This window comes from Stenella coeruleoalba (genome assembly GCF_951394435.1).
Source record: "Stenella coeruleoalba genome assembly, chromosome: 3".
In the NCBI taxonomy this organism is placed as follows: Eukaryota; Metazoa; Chordata; class Mammalia; order Artiodactyla; family Delphinidae; genus Stenella; species Stenella coeruleoalba.
Window position 1 is genome coordinate 113,033,001 of NC_137148.1, and position 14,084 is coordinate 113,047,084.

At 44.7% G+C, this 14,084-nt stretch overlaps 2 protein-coding genes across 8 annotated transcripts in view; one reads left to right on the forward strand and one right to left on the reverse strand.

Annotated features, from left to right (window-relative positions):
• TRPC7 (transient receptor potential cation channel subfamily C member 7) overlaps nt 1–14,084 on the reverse strand; it is a gene marked incomplete at its 3' end in the record, with an annotated part of 123,192 nt that overhangs the window by 27,546 nt on the left and 81,562 nt on the right. Inside the window, exons 5-6 of the mRNA XM_079916652.1 lie at nt 9,042–9,275; nt 3,414–3,678 (exon numbers count right to left, since the gene is read on the reverse strand). Of these exons, the coding sequence (XP_079772778.1) occupies nt 3,414–3,678; nt 9,042–9,275 (499 nt within the window). The remainder of the gene's footprint in view (nt 1–3,413; nt 3,679–9,041; nt 9,276–14,084) is intronic.
• Nucleotides 8,901–14,084, forward strand: part of LOC307183726 (uncharacterized protein) — a 675,341-nt gene continuing 670,157 nt past the window's right edge. For 6 of the 7 annotated variants that reach the window (XR_013827569.1, XR_013827570.1, XR_013827571.1 and 3 more), the window contains exons 1-2: nt 8,901–9,293; nt 10,585–10,747. The gene's annotated coding sequence lies outside the window, so the exon portion shown is untranslated. The remainder of the gene's footprint in view (nt 9,294–10,584; nt 10,748–14,084) is intronic. The other variant, XR_013827573.1, reaches the window with a different exon arrangement.

Here is a 14,084-nt window from a genome sequence, read left to right on the forward strand (position 1 = left end):
ACCATCTTGCCCTAGAGCTCTAAATTCCACACACAGACAGAGGGCGCCCTGGGGGTGGGCCAAAGGGATGATCCGGAGCTGGGCAGGGTGGCCCGGGTGTGGGCTGTTATGAAGCATTCACCAAGGGAGTCACTGGACTTCATCATCAACATTGCTGGCGCTCAGAATAGCTCTGCGTCCCCCTCAAGCACGAGCATCCTTTATCCTCCTGTGGCTTTTTGCTTATCAGAGAAGATCTCTGGGGGCTGGGGGTGGGGGGCGATACGCTCCAGAGAGCAGTCAAAAGGTAAGAGATGACATTTACAAAAATCCATTCTTTCCTCTCCACTTCACCACTCTGTTGACTGTTTTCCTGTTCAATCAAATCCTATTCACAGCTTCACATCCCATTTTAGGAGTTGCCAAGGCGATAAATATCCTGTCCTTTCTTTACTGTGCTTGCTTTCGCCTTTTTCTCTCCCTTGCCCATCCTGGAGAGCCTGAATCCTCTTTGGTTGGGTTTCTCACATCTAGAAAGCTCCATTCAGTTCCCAGCAATGGGACAAGCCAATTGCTTTGGCCCTTCCTCCTGCTGTTACCTTTCCCCATGACTTTTCCTGATCCCAGAGACTCCCTTTATAGATTGGCTGTGCTGTGTCCAGCTGAGATCTGTGGCCTGGACAGCCCTGCTCTTAAGTCATGACCTTTTTCATTTTTCATGTGTCGCGCTACCAACTTTCAGAGGGACTGTGGGCTGACAGTGCAGCCTCCTTGTAGGGGGAGCAAAGGGGAATTGCACAGAACACCCAGGGCAGGAGAAAGGGGACAGAGGTCCTCATGGTCAGATTCCTAGTCAACTGCTTATCCTACTGCCTCGAATCTGGCTTCCTTTCTCCTGTTGATTCCCTCATTCTTGTTTACGAAGCATTTAGTGAGCAATGCTACGTACAAGACATCGTGCTAGACTGGAAACACAGGAGGGACATCAGGGCTTACCACGGAGGGTGAGAGTCTTTGTGTATTGACTGACATCTTGACATCAATAAACGATGCATCCCACACTGAGTGTGTACAGTTAGCTTTGCCTCTAGCAGATCCAGAGCAAATTTGCTTTGGGGTCAAGCTTATTTCATTCCTTCAACAGTTAATCACTGAGTGTTGGAGTGCTATAAAGTAGTCCAACTGATCCACTCACGCACTTGGCCTGATCTGGTGGGCAGTTGGTAGGCTAGGTCCCTGTCCAGAAAGGTCCTATAGAGCCAGTCGGTCCCCAGGTGTCCTTTCTTACAGCTCATCCTGCCCCCTCCTCCTTATTACTCATCATTTCCATTATGATCACTATTATTCATTGAAGGTTTATTATATGCCAAGCACTATATTCAATCTGATTTCTTCCTTTTGCATCCTTACGACAATCCTGTGAAGCTGGCCATCTTGGTATTCTCACTTCAGAGCTGGGGACATGAATGCCCAGGGGGCTTAAACACTTGCCCAAGGTCACACAGCCAGTAAGAGGAGAGCTCAGACTGAAACCTAGTCTGTCTGAGCCAGGGATGTGTGGTGTGCTGAGACACAGAGCCAGGCACCCCTCGGGTGCGTTTCTCAGTGCTGGCCAGGCACCTGTTCTCTGTGAACACAAACTACTTCTTTGCCTCCGCGAGTAACAGCTTTTGTGCTTCAGCAGCATCAGAGGCCCACCCTTCTGGGCAGTTCTCCTCGGGCAGGGCAGCGCTGTCCACGATTCTGAGCTGAGGGGCACAGGGTCCATCGCACCTGGTCTGGGTTTTTCGAGTCATGGACCGTCCCTTGAAGGGTGATTTCTCTGGAAGAAGGGTCAAGTGGAGGCCCCTTGCAAGGTGAGACCTGCTCAAGGAGCCTGCACGGTACGGCTCCGCCACTGTCACTGGCTGGAAAATAAATTCCAGGCCGCTCAGGGGTTCTTGGGGACCCGTGTCCGCAAGTGCTTAGCCCTGTGGGTTCCAGCTGCCATGCTTGTGGCTGGAGACCTGACTGTCCTTCCCTCGAGACTCTGGGCCGGAGCCTGATGAAGGCAGGGAGCAGTTCTGGGACCAGGTGAGCCTGGGGCAGGACCTGGACTGGAAGCTTCAGGCACATTCCAGAATCCCTTCGTTTGTGTGTGAAGGTATTTATGCACAAGGGTGGGAAGTCTTGTTTCCATCTTGCCGGTGAGGCCACGGAGGCTCAGATCAATCAAATCCTATTCACAGCTTCACCTCCCATTTTAGGAGTTGCCAAGGCGACTTGTTGGCTTAGGGTCATTAGCTATGAAATGCCTGTGCCAGTAAACTCAGATTTGCCAGATCCTTCTACTGGACCGCTGCTCACGGCTCCCGATGGCCCTCCAGGAGACCCCCTGGCATCCCCCAGAGGGGGGGAGCTCTGGGTCTTTGTGGACATAGGCTCAGTGAGCTCCGACACCACCCCGTGGGGGAGGCGGCAGCTCCTTCGGGACCCCGGAGTCAGTCGGCCTGACAGTGCCTTGTCACTCGGTCACACCGCGTGCCTCTAGCCTCCCTCGCCTGGGCCTTCCCTGCTGCTTCTGAGGCACGTGGTCCTGCAGGACTTGCTGGGTGCCCGTGCACAGCACTGGTTTGCCCAGCCAGGCACGGAGAGCTGCTGACCTGTGCCCACAGGCAGACCTACCTCCCATGCTGTGCAGATATGGCTTCCCCGGGGGCGGACCTAGAAGTGTAGGTACACTAACGTTCTGTGGAGTGAATCTGAGTAATGAAAGACAAAAGACAGCAGATGGAGAAGGTCTGGCTGATAAATTATCTGATTCTATCCTGATGGGCTATTCTGAGACGTAGTACTATATGTCTCACCGTAGAAGTCTGTGGTGACCAAGTTGTATGCCTTGGTAGACGGTGGCCAGGTCAGCAACCTCTATGTGCTTTCCCTCCCCCCACACACGCCATTTCCTTTTTTCCTTTGATCTTATTTCATTTGGATTACAACTCCCTCTCTCCAGTGAAATATTGGCATGCAACACCTGCCCAGGGCTTTGTTTTCTAGGTAACATAGCTAAGACAATCATAATAGTAATAATTCCTTCCATTTATTTAATTTACTGTGTGGCAGCTAAATCAGCTCATTGAATCCTCACACTGCCCCTATTAAGCACGTATTATTAGTTGCCTCATTTTAAAGATGAGGAAACTAAGACTCAGAGAAGTTAAGGAACATGCTCATGGCCACACAGCATTGTAAGTGGCAAAGTGAGGATTAAACCCAGCTCTTCTGGTTTTCCAACTCCAGAACCTGAACTCGAAACCACCCTTGAATAAAGTTGCCTTTAAGCTTTAGAAATGCCAAGGAAACCCGAGTCTCTGTGAGGAGACACTTGCAAGAGGCTGCCAAGGATCCCTGGGAAGCCCGCAGAGCCCCCCAGGAGAGAGCAAAGGGGTACTCACGTTGTAAACGCTGGGTTGTACTTTGCACCTCGGTAGTAGGAGTACAGATTGAACATCCCAATCATGAAGGCCACAAATACCATGATGAAAATGACCATGAACTTGAAGATATCTTTCACAGTTCTCCCCAGGGAGATCTGCAGGGGCCCAAAGCTCTCGTTGGCTGGCAGGATGTACGCGATTCGAGAGAAGCTCAGCACGACAGCTATCGCATACAGCCCTTCCGATATGATCTGAGGGTCTGAAGGCCACCACTTGTCCCTGGCTAAAAGAAAACGATCCGGGTTACTCACTGGGCAACAGGATCTGCTCCGGAAGAGAAACCAGTTAGGCATCTTCAGAGGCCTCTAACCTCATCCCTTGCCATTCCTGCCCTTGTCTTTAAATTAATCCTAATACATTGAAGGTGCCACCCTCCCTCTTGGAACATGCTGGCCCATCTGCCTGGAACACTCTCCCCTCACTTCAATCCCAGTCACCCTTCAAGACTCTGCTCAGGTGTCATCTCTTTCAGGAAGCCTTCTGTGCCCCCCACAGGCTGGGGCAGCCTCCCTGTACCCGTTGCTGCTCCCACAGTATCCCGTGTGCCCTCCTGTCATGTACTCTCCATGCTGCTTGCTATCCTATCTTCCTTCCCAGTGTTTGAGCTCCGCAAGCAGGGGCTGTCCCATTCACAAGGAGGTGGTGGGGAGGCACACAGACTTAGAGTCAGACAGACCTGAGGTCGAAAGTGGCCTTTCTACGCAGTGGCTGTATGTAAAATATGACTCTCGGCAAGTCAATAAACCTTTTTGTTTTGCTTTTAAAATCTTTTATTGTCATTTAGAAAATTTTTAATATTTTAATTTTATTGGACTATAGTTGATTTACAGTGTTGTGTTAGTTTCAGGTTTATAGCCAAGTGATTCATGTAGTTATACATATACAGATATTCATTCTGTTTTAGGTTCTTTTCTCATATAGGTTATCACAGGGTAGAGTTCCCTGTGCTATACTGTAGGTCCCCATCAGTCATCTATCTTATAAATAGTAGTATGTGTATGTTCATCCCAAGCTCCTGATTTATACCTCCCCTCCACATTTCCCCTTTGGAAACCATAAGTTTGTTTTTGATATCTATAAGTCTGCTTCTGTTTCATACATAAGTTCATTTGTATCTTTTTTAAAAATTAGATTCCACATATAAGTGTTATATGATATTTGTCTTTCTCTGTCTGACTTACTTCACTTAGTATGATAATCTCTAGGTCCATCCATGTTGCTGTAAGTGGCATTATTTCATTCTTTTTTATTGCTGAGTAATATTCCATTGTGTCTATATCTATCTATCTATCTATCTATCTATCTATCTATCTATCTATCTATATACACCACACTTCTTTATCCATTCCTCTGTTCATGGACTTTTAGGTGGCTTCCATGTCTTGGCTATTGTAAATAGTGCTGCAATGAACATTTGGGTGCATGTATCATTTCAAATTAGGGTTTTCTCTGGATATATTTTGGATTGGGATTGCTGGATCATATAGTAGTTCTATTTTAAGTTTTTTAAGGAAACTCCATACTGCTCTCCATAGTGGCTGTATCAGTTTACATTCCCACCAACAGGAGGGTTCCTTTTTCTCCACACTCTCTCTAGCATTTATTATTTGTAGACTTTTTGATGATGACCATTCCGACCTATGTGAGGTGATACCTCATTGTAGTTTTGATTTGCATTTCTCTTATAATTAGTGATGTTGAGCATCTTTTCATGTGCTTTTTGGCCATCTGTGTGTCTTTTTTGGAGAACTGTCTATTTAGATCTTCTGCCCATTTTTTGATTGGGTTGTTTGTTTTTTTGATATTGAGCTGCATGAGCTGTTTGTATTATATATTTTGGAGATTAATCCCTTGTTGGTTGCATCATTTGCAAATATCTTCTCCCATTCTGTGGGTTGTCTTTTTGTTTTGTTGATGGTTTCCTTTGCTGTGCAGAAGCTTTTAAGTTTAATTAGTTCCAATTTATTTATTTTTGTTTTTATTTTCATTACTCTAGGAGGTGTATCAAAAAAGATTACAGCGATTTATGTCATAGAGTGTTCTGCCTATGTTTTCCTCTAAGAGTTTTATAGTGTCTGGCCTTACATTTCGGTCTTTAATCCATTTTGAGTTTATTTTTGTGTGTGGTGTTAGAGAATGTTCTAATTTCATCCTTTTACATGTAGCTGTCCAGTTTTCCCAGCACCACTTATTGAAGAGGCTGTCCAATTAACTTTTTAAGCCTCATTTTCCCCATCTGCAAATTGGGGATAATATCAATGTGGTGAGGATGAAATGAAATCATTTATGTAAAGTGCTTAGCTGGAAAACAAATTGCAGGCCACTCAGGGGTTCCTGGGGACAAGGGTCTGGCACACAGCAGGTGCTGATAAATGTTTGTTAAATGGCTGAATGAAATCCTAACCACAAGTTTAGCCATAAATCAGAACAAATGAGCTCACACGGGGGCCAGGAATCTGAAGGTTCTTGCCTGAGAAAATGCTCTTGGGTTTGGTTCCTCAGGCAGTGTGTGTCTGCGAGTTGCTCCCTGACTGAGCTAAGGCCCCAGAACTGGTGACCAGTCGTCCAGGTTTGCTATGACATCCCTGTTCCAGGTGGCAAGAGTCCTGGGACCTGTCTCGTGCTGGGGAGATTCTGCTTGTGGTCACTGGTGAGGGTCTGAGCTGCCCTGGGTATATTCCTTCAGCAGAACAAACCTGTAAAGTGTTTCTATTGTAGTTCTAATGGTGCAAGGAGCAGCAGCTTTCTTGAATAAGCTGCCTTCTATGTGTCAAGACATACAGTGATTTTCAAGTGCGGGTAGAACCTTCCTCCTGGGGCAGAGTGTGTGTGTGGGCATCTGTGGTTGTCACAATGACTGGGTAGGAGTCTTATTGGGATGCTAATATCCTGCAATGCTCCAGACAGACCTGTTCCATAAGAACTGCCCAGCTGAACAAGTCAATTGTGCCCCTGTTGAGAAATACTAAGTGAAACTTAAACTGAGAAACATAGAGAAACCTAAATTAGCCCCTACACTTATATTAGCTGCAGTTTTCACGACAGCCCTGTAGAGGAGGTATTATTGCTGCCATTCTAAAGACTGGATTTGGGGTATGTGGTCCTTTTCAGAGCCAGGTAAATGCAGATAGCAAGGATATTACATAGTGATTCTTGGCACCCCAAGGGAGATGGAAGAGAATAATTTTCTTCTTTATTTTCAAAGCTAGACTCTGTTAAACAATTATAATCATGAAGAGCAGTGAGAGATCTTTAGTAAGGGGAGCCAGGCCTCCATTTGACACAGACTCTCATGTAGTGCATTCTAAATTATATGCAGAAATATATAAAGTTATAGACTTTATGTTCTCATCAAGGTCATAAAACTCAGAAAGACAAGTAAGGGGAACAAATGTATTTTTCCAATATATCTGTTGCCCTCCATGGATAAATAACACATTTGGATAACATGAAATAGGACTCAGATTCTTCAAACAGACGCCAAAAGGAATTCCTTTTTTCTCTCCCCTATAATTTATCATCTTAAACCTCAGTCGTAATAATAAAAGCCATTCCTATAATCAATATATTAAGATAGATTTAGCTGTTGTCAAACCCTGGTGACTCGGTCAGGACTTTTAGTGAAAAGTACTCTACTTTGATTGGCTTGTAAGAATTTTGATGGGTGTAAAAGCAAACAGCACTTTGATGATTCAGACAAAGGGATTTTCTTCCCCTTGGAGCTGTTTCTAGGAGAAAAATTGCCCTATTATAACCTGGAAAACACCTGCCTACTTGGTGCTGTAGAGGTTGGAAGGGAACCATTGCCTGGCTGACCACTAGAGGGCGCTCTGCCTCCATAACTGGGGCACAAGCCAACCCTTTGAGATGCAAAACGTTTCAAGGGTACCGGGTGAACCACAGTGCAAGGGCAATAAACTGCAAAGCTTTGGGTTGGGTGAGACTTTAATGGGTGAGACTTTAATACAATCCAGAAAAGGAATAGAAGTCCTTTTAGAAGCAATAGGAATAGGAAAATTCCTATTCTATTCCAGAAAAGGAATAGAAGCAATACTGTGGTTTGAATCACAGCCCTAAGAAAAGTATTCAATGCAGTATCAAGATTCTCTCATCTTTCCTTAACGAACCCTGAGCAGCATAGAGGGGAAAATATGCAAACCCATGCTTCTAAAATGTCTGGATTTGCTAAACCAACAAATGAAGAGTGGATGATTTGTAATACTACAAGGCTCTCCATTTCTTAGTGTGTGTGTGGGGTTCCCTACCACATTTACATGTAACATAATCTGTGTAACACAATCTACATTGAATATGGGCAGCAACTCAAGTTTTGTGTTAAGTGGCCAAGCTTCTGGAGATCATTGCTGTACCTGATCATGAAGATTCTGTGGTCACACACACCACGTATCTTCCATCTAACAGGGACATTTGACACTCAAACCTTTCCTGCGACTAGTGAGTGCCTATTAAATGTCCAGCAAATTTACCAGTAACAACAAATATCTATTGTTTCTTCTCCCCACTCATCTTTCTTTTAGTACAGAAGCTACAGTGATTGAGCCAGAAAATGACCCCAGAGGTAGTAGTGATAATAACTTGTTACTATTAGTGAGCATTTAATATTTCAGAACACAGTGCAAAATTCTTCATGTGCACTATCTTATTTAACCCTCGAAACAAACTTTCTGACATGTATTATCCCAGTTTTACATATGGGAAAATAGAGGGTCAGAAAAATTTAGTAAACAAGTCCTTACAGTAAGCTACAGAAATAGGATTTGAATCCAGGTCTCTCTAACTCCAAAGCCTGCGAACATAAACACTATGCCATTCTGCATCGTTTTCATTTCATGTTGGACCAGGATCCCTTGCTATCCAAGGCAGTAATGTATTTCTGGGAACATTGTAAGCCATGCCACGAAAACCTGTTTCTTCCTCTATAAAATAGGAACAACAACAACAAAATCCTTTCTGTGGGGCTGTTGCAATGATTGGAGTTTATGGTGTAAAATGTCTATACAGTTCCTGACACCTAGAGGATCCTTGATAAATGGATGCTTTAACTCTTATTACTAAAAATTCAATCTAGCATCTCACACTGTATGGCCTTGTGGTTTGAAAGAATTAAGGCATCTTCTAAGAACCTATCTTGCCATGAGAAAATAACTTTTGAACTGGGAAAGCAAGACTTATTTTTTCAGAAAATACAGGGATCCAATATGTAAGGAAAAGCTCCTGGATCCACATCAGAAATGAGATTTCTTTAAAAAAGAAAAGAAATAAAAGGATCGCCCCCGAAACGCTCCAAGAACCTTCTCAAAACAAATCCATCCTTTCCAACACAAAACGATTCATTTCTCGTAGTCACTAATTACACGTTCTATTCAGCTGGTTGTATTGCAGGGACTAGGGCTTTCTTGGAGGGTGGCGGGGTGGTGTCTGCTTTGACAGTAGAAACCACCAAAGTTGGCCACACCCATGTTACAAACCGCCAGCTGCGGGACAAGCCACGCTGACGGCCCCTGGCCACGCCCCGGAAGCGCGCGGAGCGGAAGGCGTAGCCGAACAGCCGCCGACTGGACTCACCGTAGGTGAAGTAGGCCACTTCTGGTGGAAGTGAGACGTTGTGGAGCGTGTCGTCCTGCACGTGCTGGTCCACGTACACCTGGGCCTCGCTGGCCTTCAGGAAGGCCATGAACCTTGCGGTGAAGGAGGCCACGAAGATGGACAGCATTCCGAAATCCAGCAGGTTCCACAGGTGCAGCACGTACTCCCGCGGCCCCTCCTCCCAGATTTCCTTGCATTCGGACCAAATCATTCCTGCGGGAGAGTGAGAAGGTGAGGCTCATTTTGCATTTCCGGGCGTGTGTGACCATAGGGGGCACGAAGGGAACCAGGGTACAGATGTAAATGTAGGTTCTTTGGAGCTGGGAACGTTGAGAGCCAGCAGCAAACGAAAACATGCCTTCAAAGGCAGATTTATAGTCAGGAAACCCACAGACGGCAAGAATTCGTGTCACCTGTCTCTCTGCTTGCAGCTAAACCATCTCCAGGTGAGAGGAGAGAGTTCTCATCCATTGATAGATTCTTAGAGGAAATATAGGAGAAATGTAATGGCTGACATTTATATATTTTAAGAACTGGGAGGTTATAAGGAATCATCCAGTTCTAAACTAGGTATAACGAAACTGAGGTCCAGGAATGGGAAAGGGTTTTCTGAAGGTCCCACATATGTCCTAGAACCCAGTTCTCCTAACTCCCTGATTAGAATGCTTTCCTTTATATTTCTACGAATTTTTCAGTGAACATTAGTTTTGGGTTAATAGTTTTTCTTTTCCTTACTCTTTTATAACTTATTGGATTTTAAAGACATATGTCTTCACTGTTACATGTTGATGTAGAAGTCAACGAGATGTTGCTGTTTCCCCCATCCCACCTCTAAGCCAGCCTCCTGAGGTAGCTGAGACTAACAACTGGGTGTGTATCCTTATATACCTGTACTATCCAGTATCGTAGCCACCAGTCACATGTGGATACTGAGCAATTGAAATGTGGCCAGTTAAATTGAGGGATGCCGTATAAGTAGAATACACACCAGATTTCAAAGACTTTTTACAAAAAATGTAAAATATCTCAGCATTTTAAAATCTGAAATGATATTTTAGATATACTGAGTCAAATAAAATCTCTTATTACTAATTTCACATCTTTCTTTTTATAATATGGCTATTAGAAAATTTTAAATTAAATATGTGGCTTATGGTGTGGCTTGCCTTATATTTCTATTGAATATTGCTATTCTCTCCCTTTATCTTCATTGATTATTAAATTAGTTTAGATTATTAAAAATTAGTTGGTAACATTTTGAGCACCTATTATGTGTACATATTATATCTGTTATAATATATACACATTATGTACATGTATGTGTACATATTAACTCCCTCAAATCTTTGCAGTAACCCTATGAAGTACATTCTCTTATTATCCCAGTTTTACAGCTAATATTTCCTTAGACATAGTGAATTGTAATGTGCCCAGTTAGGAGGCAGGAGATCTGAAATTTGAGTCCAGAAGGTCTCCTCCTAGAGTCCCATGCTCTTGATCACTATGCTCTTTGCTTCTCCAGGAAATAGAATTGAGTTGAAAGCAGATAATGAAGAAAAAAGACTCTTGAATGTTTTCTAATCAACATCAGAGAGTTCACAGCTACTCAGACATAGGAAAGATTTGATTCAGAACTAGCCCATTCTGTGTTACGCCGTGCTACACTTCACCTGCATACTTAGAAGGTTAATATGGTAAAAGAATCAGTAACTGATTGGTTAGTGAAACAATTCCAGCTCTTTGACCACATATCCCCTAAAGGTTAACACTGCCAGCCCCTCGGCACTCCCGTGGCCCTCGTGCATCAGACATCATGGCCTGCCTTCCCAGGTTCCTCCTGCCTCTTCCACAGCTGTTTAGAGAAGTTGTGGCTTTGTCTGACGAAACAGATTCTAAGAGCTGCATGTCTGTATCACATTGGAGGGGGACAGCAGGAAGTGTTCCCAGACATCGCAGGTCTGTTTACAAGACTACCCCCACCACACACACCTTGCTCCCCCCTTTTTTTCTTTAACAAAGCCATACTTCCCAAGCTTACACTTTGAAAATTTTTGTGGTAATTCAGTGAAGTAAAATTTCCTTAACAATGAAATGTACTTTCATCTGTGCCTGTTCAAATAGATATTTAAAATATGTTATTGGAAAAACCATTACAGGCTGGAAAAAATGTTGTTACTTTCCTCTATGCCCCTGCCCCCCCATTAAAATTCCTGATGTCTTAGCGGAACTGCTTTTTGCTGAGCACTAGGAGAATTACAGGTTATCAATTATTTTAATTCAGGAAGCCCTGGGTTCAGTTCTACCTTGGTCACTCTTACTGGGTATGTGACCTTGGATAAGTCCCTTGATTTTCTTGAGGCTTTGGGCTAATTTCCAGCACTAAAAGCTCTATGAATCTGAAATGCAAATTATTTACAGTAAACTGACTTTTCTGACCAATACAGAGGCTCCTCATTGGGCATTGCAAATCACTTCCTCGCTGGTCCAATGCCCACATCAGTCTTCCTAGATTTACATATTAACTTACCCAGACTAATTTAAATTATTCCAAGTCCATGAGTAAAAGTAGCATGGGCCCAAGGGTTTGAGCAGCAGGAATGCTTAATTAAAAAAGAAATGTGTGAAATTAAGTACTTCAGTGAGTGAAATTAGGTCCCCTGCTTCCAGGGTGCTGAGGGTAGTTCAGCATTTTATATCCAACCTGAGCCCCCTGGACTTTTGCCTCTAGCATGTCAATCAGACGAGTATATAGAGCCCAGGGGCTTAGAGAGTAAGGATGTTGGGCAGTGGAGCCTCCTTCAGGCAAACTCCGCTTCACTGAGGGATGCTTGGAGCGCAGAGAGCATGGTCACTGATAATTAATGAGGATGACTAGCAGAGGAACAGGTTGGGAAATGCTGGGAGGCCTTGAGGGAAATGAGTAGCTTTATTTAGGCAGGTTCTAAGTAACGGCATGCAGGCTGCTGAGTTGGGGCTTGACAGTTCCAAAGGTGGTTCACTCCCATTCCTGCCTCAGATGCTATTCAGAAGGGATCCCCCTTCAAAGTCCTGTTGGACTTAACTGTGTGCATTCCTTAAATGGTCATAGCCCCTTCCTCTACATAGGGCTTCTCTACACTGTCCCAACGCCCCCTAACCACATCTTGGGAGGCTTGTCTGTTGTTTTGGGTCAACTTCTGATCACTGGGTCAGGATATAGGTGTTCTGTTAACTCACAGGTGGGAGAATCTCCCTAGAAGCCCTCAATCCTCAGGCCCTAACATCCAAACACCATCTCAGTGGCAGGTCCTTTGCAACAAATCTGGGCCTCACACACATTCAGGGTTCATTTGTTTTCCAGGCAAGGAGAGGATATTAATAGATGCAAACATTTTCTAAGAAAGCTCATCCCCATCTCTAATTTTAGTAGCTGACCGTCGTTGAGGACCTGCTAGGTGCTAGGCCCTGTGCTAAACACTTCTCCAACACTAAAGCTTCCTTCCAGCTTGATCGGTACCGACTGTCATTATCTCCACTTCACAGATGAACAGGCTCGTGTTTGAAGATGGCAAGTAAATTATCCAAAGTCACACAGGCGGTTCAGGACCTTCTTTCCACTGCGCTGTCGCTCACCATGGCGTCTACTAGGCACAGACTTACTCTCACTGGTCAGGAACTCATTTACCACTTAACGGACAGTGTTGAGCTCTGACTTTGTGCCAGGCACCATTCTGGGGATACCACAACCAAGAAGATGCTATCCCTTCCCCAGCAAGCTCGGTCTAGTGCTAGAGACAGATGTGTCCACAAACGGTAGTGCTATAGGGTGACAGATGCTGTAATAAAAACGTCCAGGGGACTGTTTGTGGATACACAGTGATAAGAGCAGTCAGTATTACAATCATGAGACCCAGCAGAGTGCCTGGCATAACATATATCTGTTGACTGAATGAAGGAGGAGACACCTGGCGTGAGGAACCAGGAGGTAGCAGAGGCTGAAAGGTGTTCCACATAGTGGCTGTGGATGTGAGGGAGAACAGGCTGTTGTAGGGGACTGCAAGAGGCTTCGTATGGTTTCGGGTTGGTGGGGGTTCGGGTTGGGGCTGGAGGTCGGCAGCAGGAGGCTTAGTGAAGGCCCAGTAGATCCTGAAAGGCCCTCCTTCAGGCCATGTGTCACCCTAAGCTAGTTAGCTCCTAGAGGTGATAAGTGGAGGAGCAACGTGGTCTGACTTGCGGGGAGAAATTTTGGCAGGTCGGCTGCAGTAGTCTACTTGGAAATCTTACCTAGATAATGAGGAAACCATCAAAAGAATGATTTAGGTGAGGAACACAGCCCATTTGATTTTGCAGTTTTATTCTTGGTCAAACCTAGATGTGTGATTCTGGAGCTAAGACTTAGCACTGCCCTCGAAGAGTCTGTAATCCTTGGTGGGTGACGTGAACGAGCAGCTTGATCCTCACATGTTACACATGTGAAAGCTGAAATTCAGAGAGGCAGAAGGGACACAGTCAGGACTGGGCTTCTTGATAATCAGTCCCAATCTCTTTCCTTCTCTCCCTCTCTTTAAGTGTATTTTCCTACTGTGCTAGGCCTTTGCATCTCACTCCATCAATTGAGCTTTCAACTGGGGCATCTGTTTAAGAAAACACTGCCAGGTTCTCTGTAAGAGTTGGGTTGAGAGAGTCTTCATGACATAATTCTCTTCCTAGATGGAGAAATGACATGCATGGTGAAGAGGCTTCCTGCCCTCCAAGCTCCATGGCTTTGTGTGAACCACTAATGTTGTCACAGTCCTCTGGTGAGTGTCTGTATAGACACACTCTCCAAGTCACAAGCTGTATTATAAGCTCTTTCCTCTACCCCAGAGTGGCTGCTCATGATACAGGCAAGAAAGATATATTCCTATGGTATGAACTGATGTTGGAGATTCTCCAGGCAGAAGAATCTGTGATCTCTGGTTCATTTGGTACTCCCCAAAGCAAGTTGTCTTACAGCTCTGGAGAACACACACGCCTGCTAGCAAATTCACCCCTCCTTCCTCA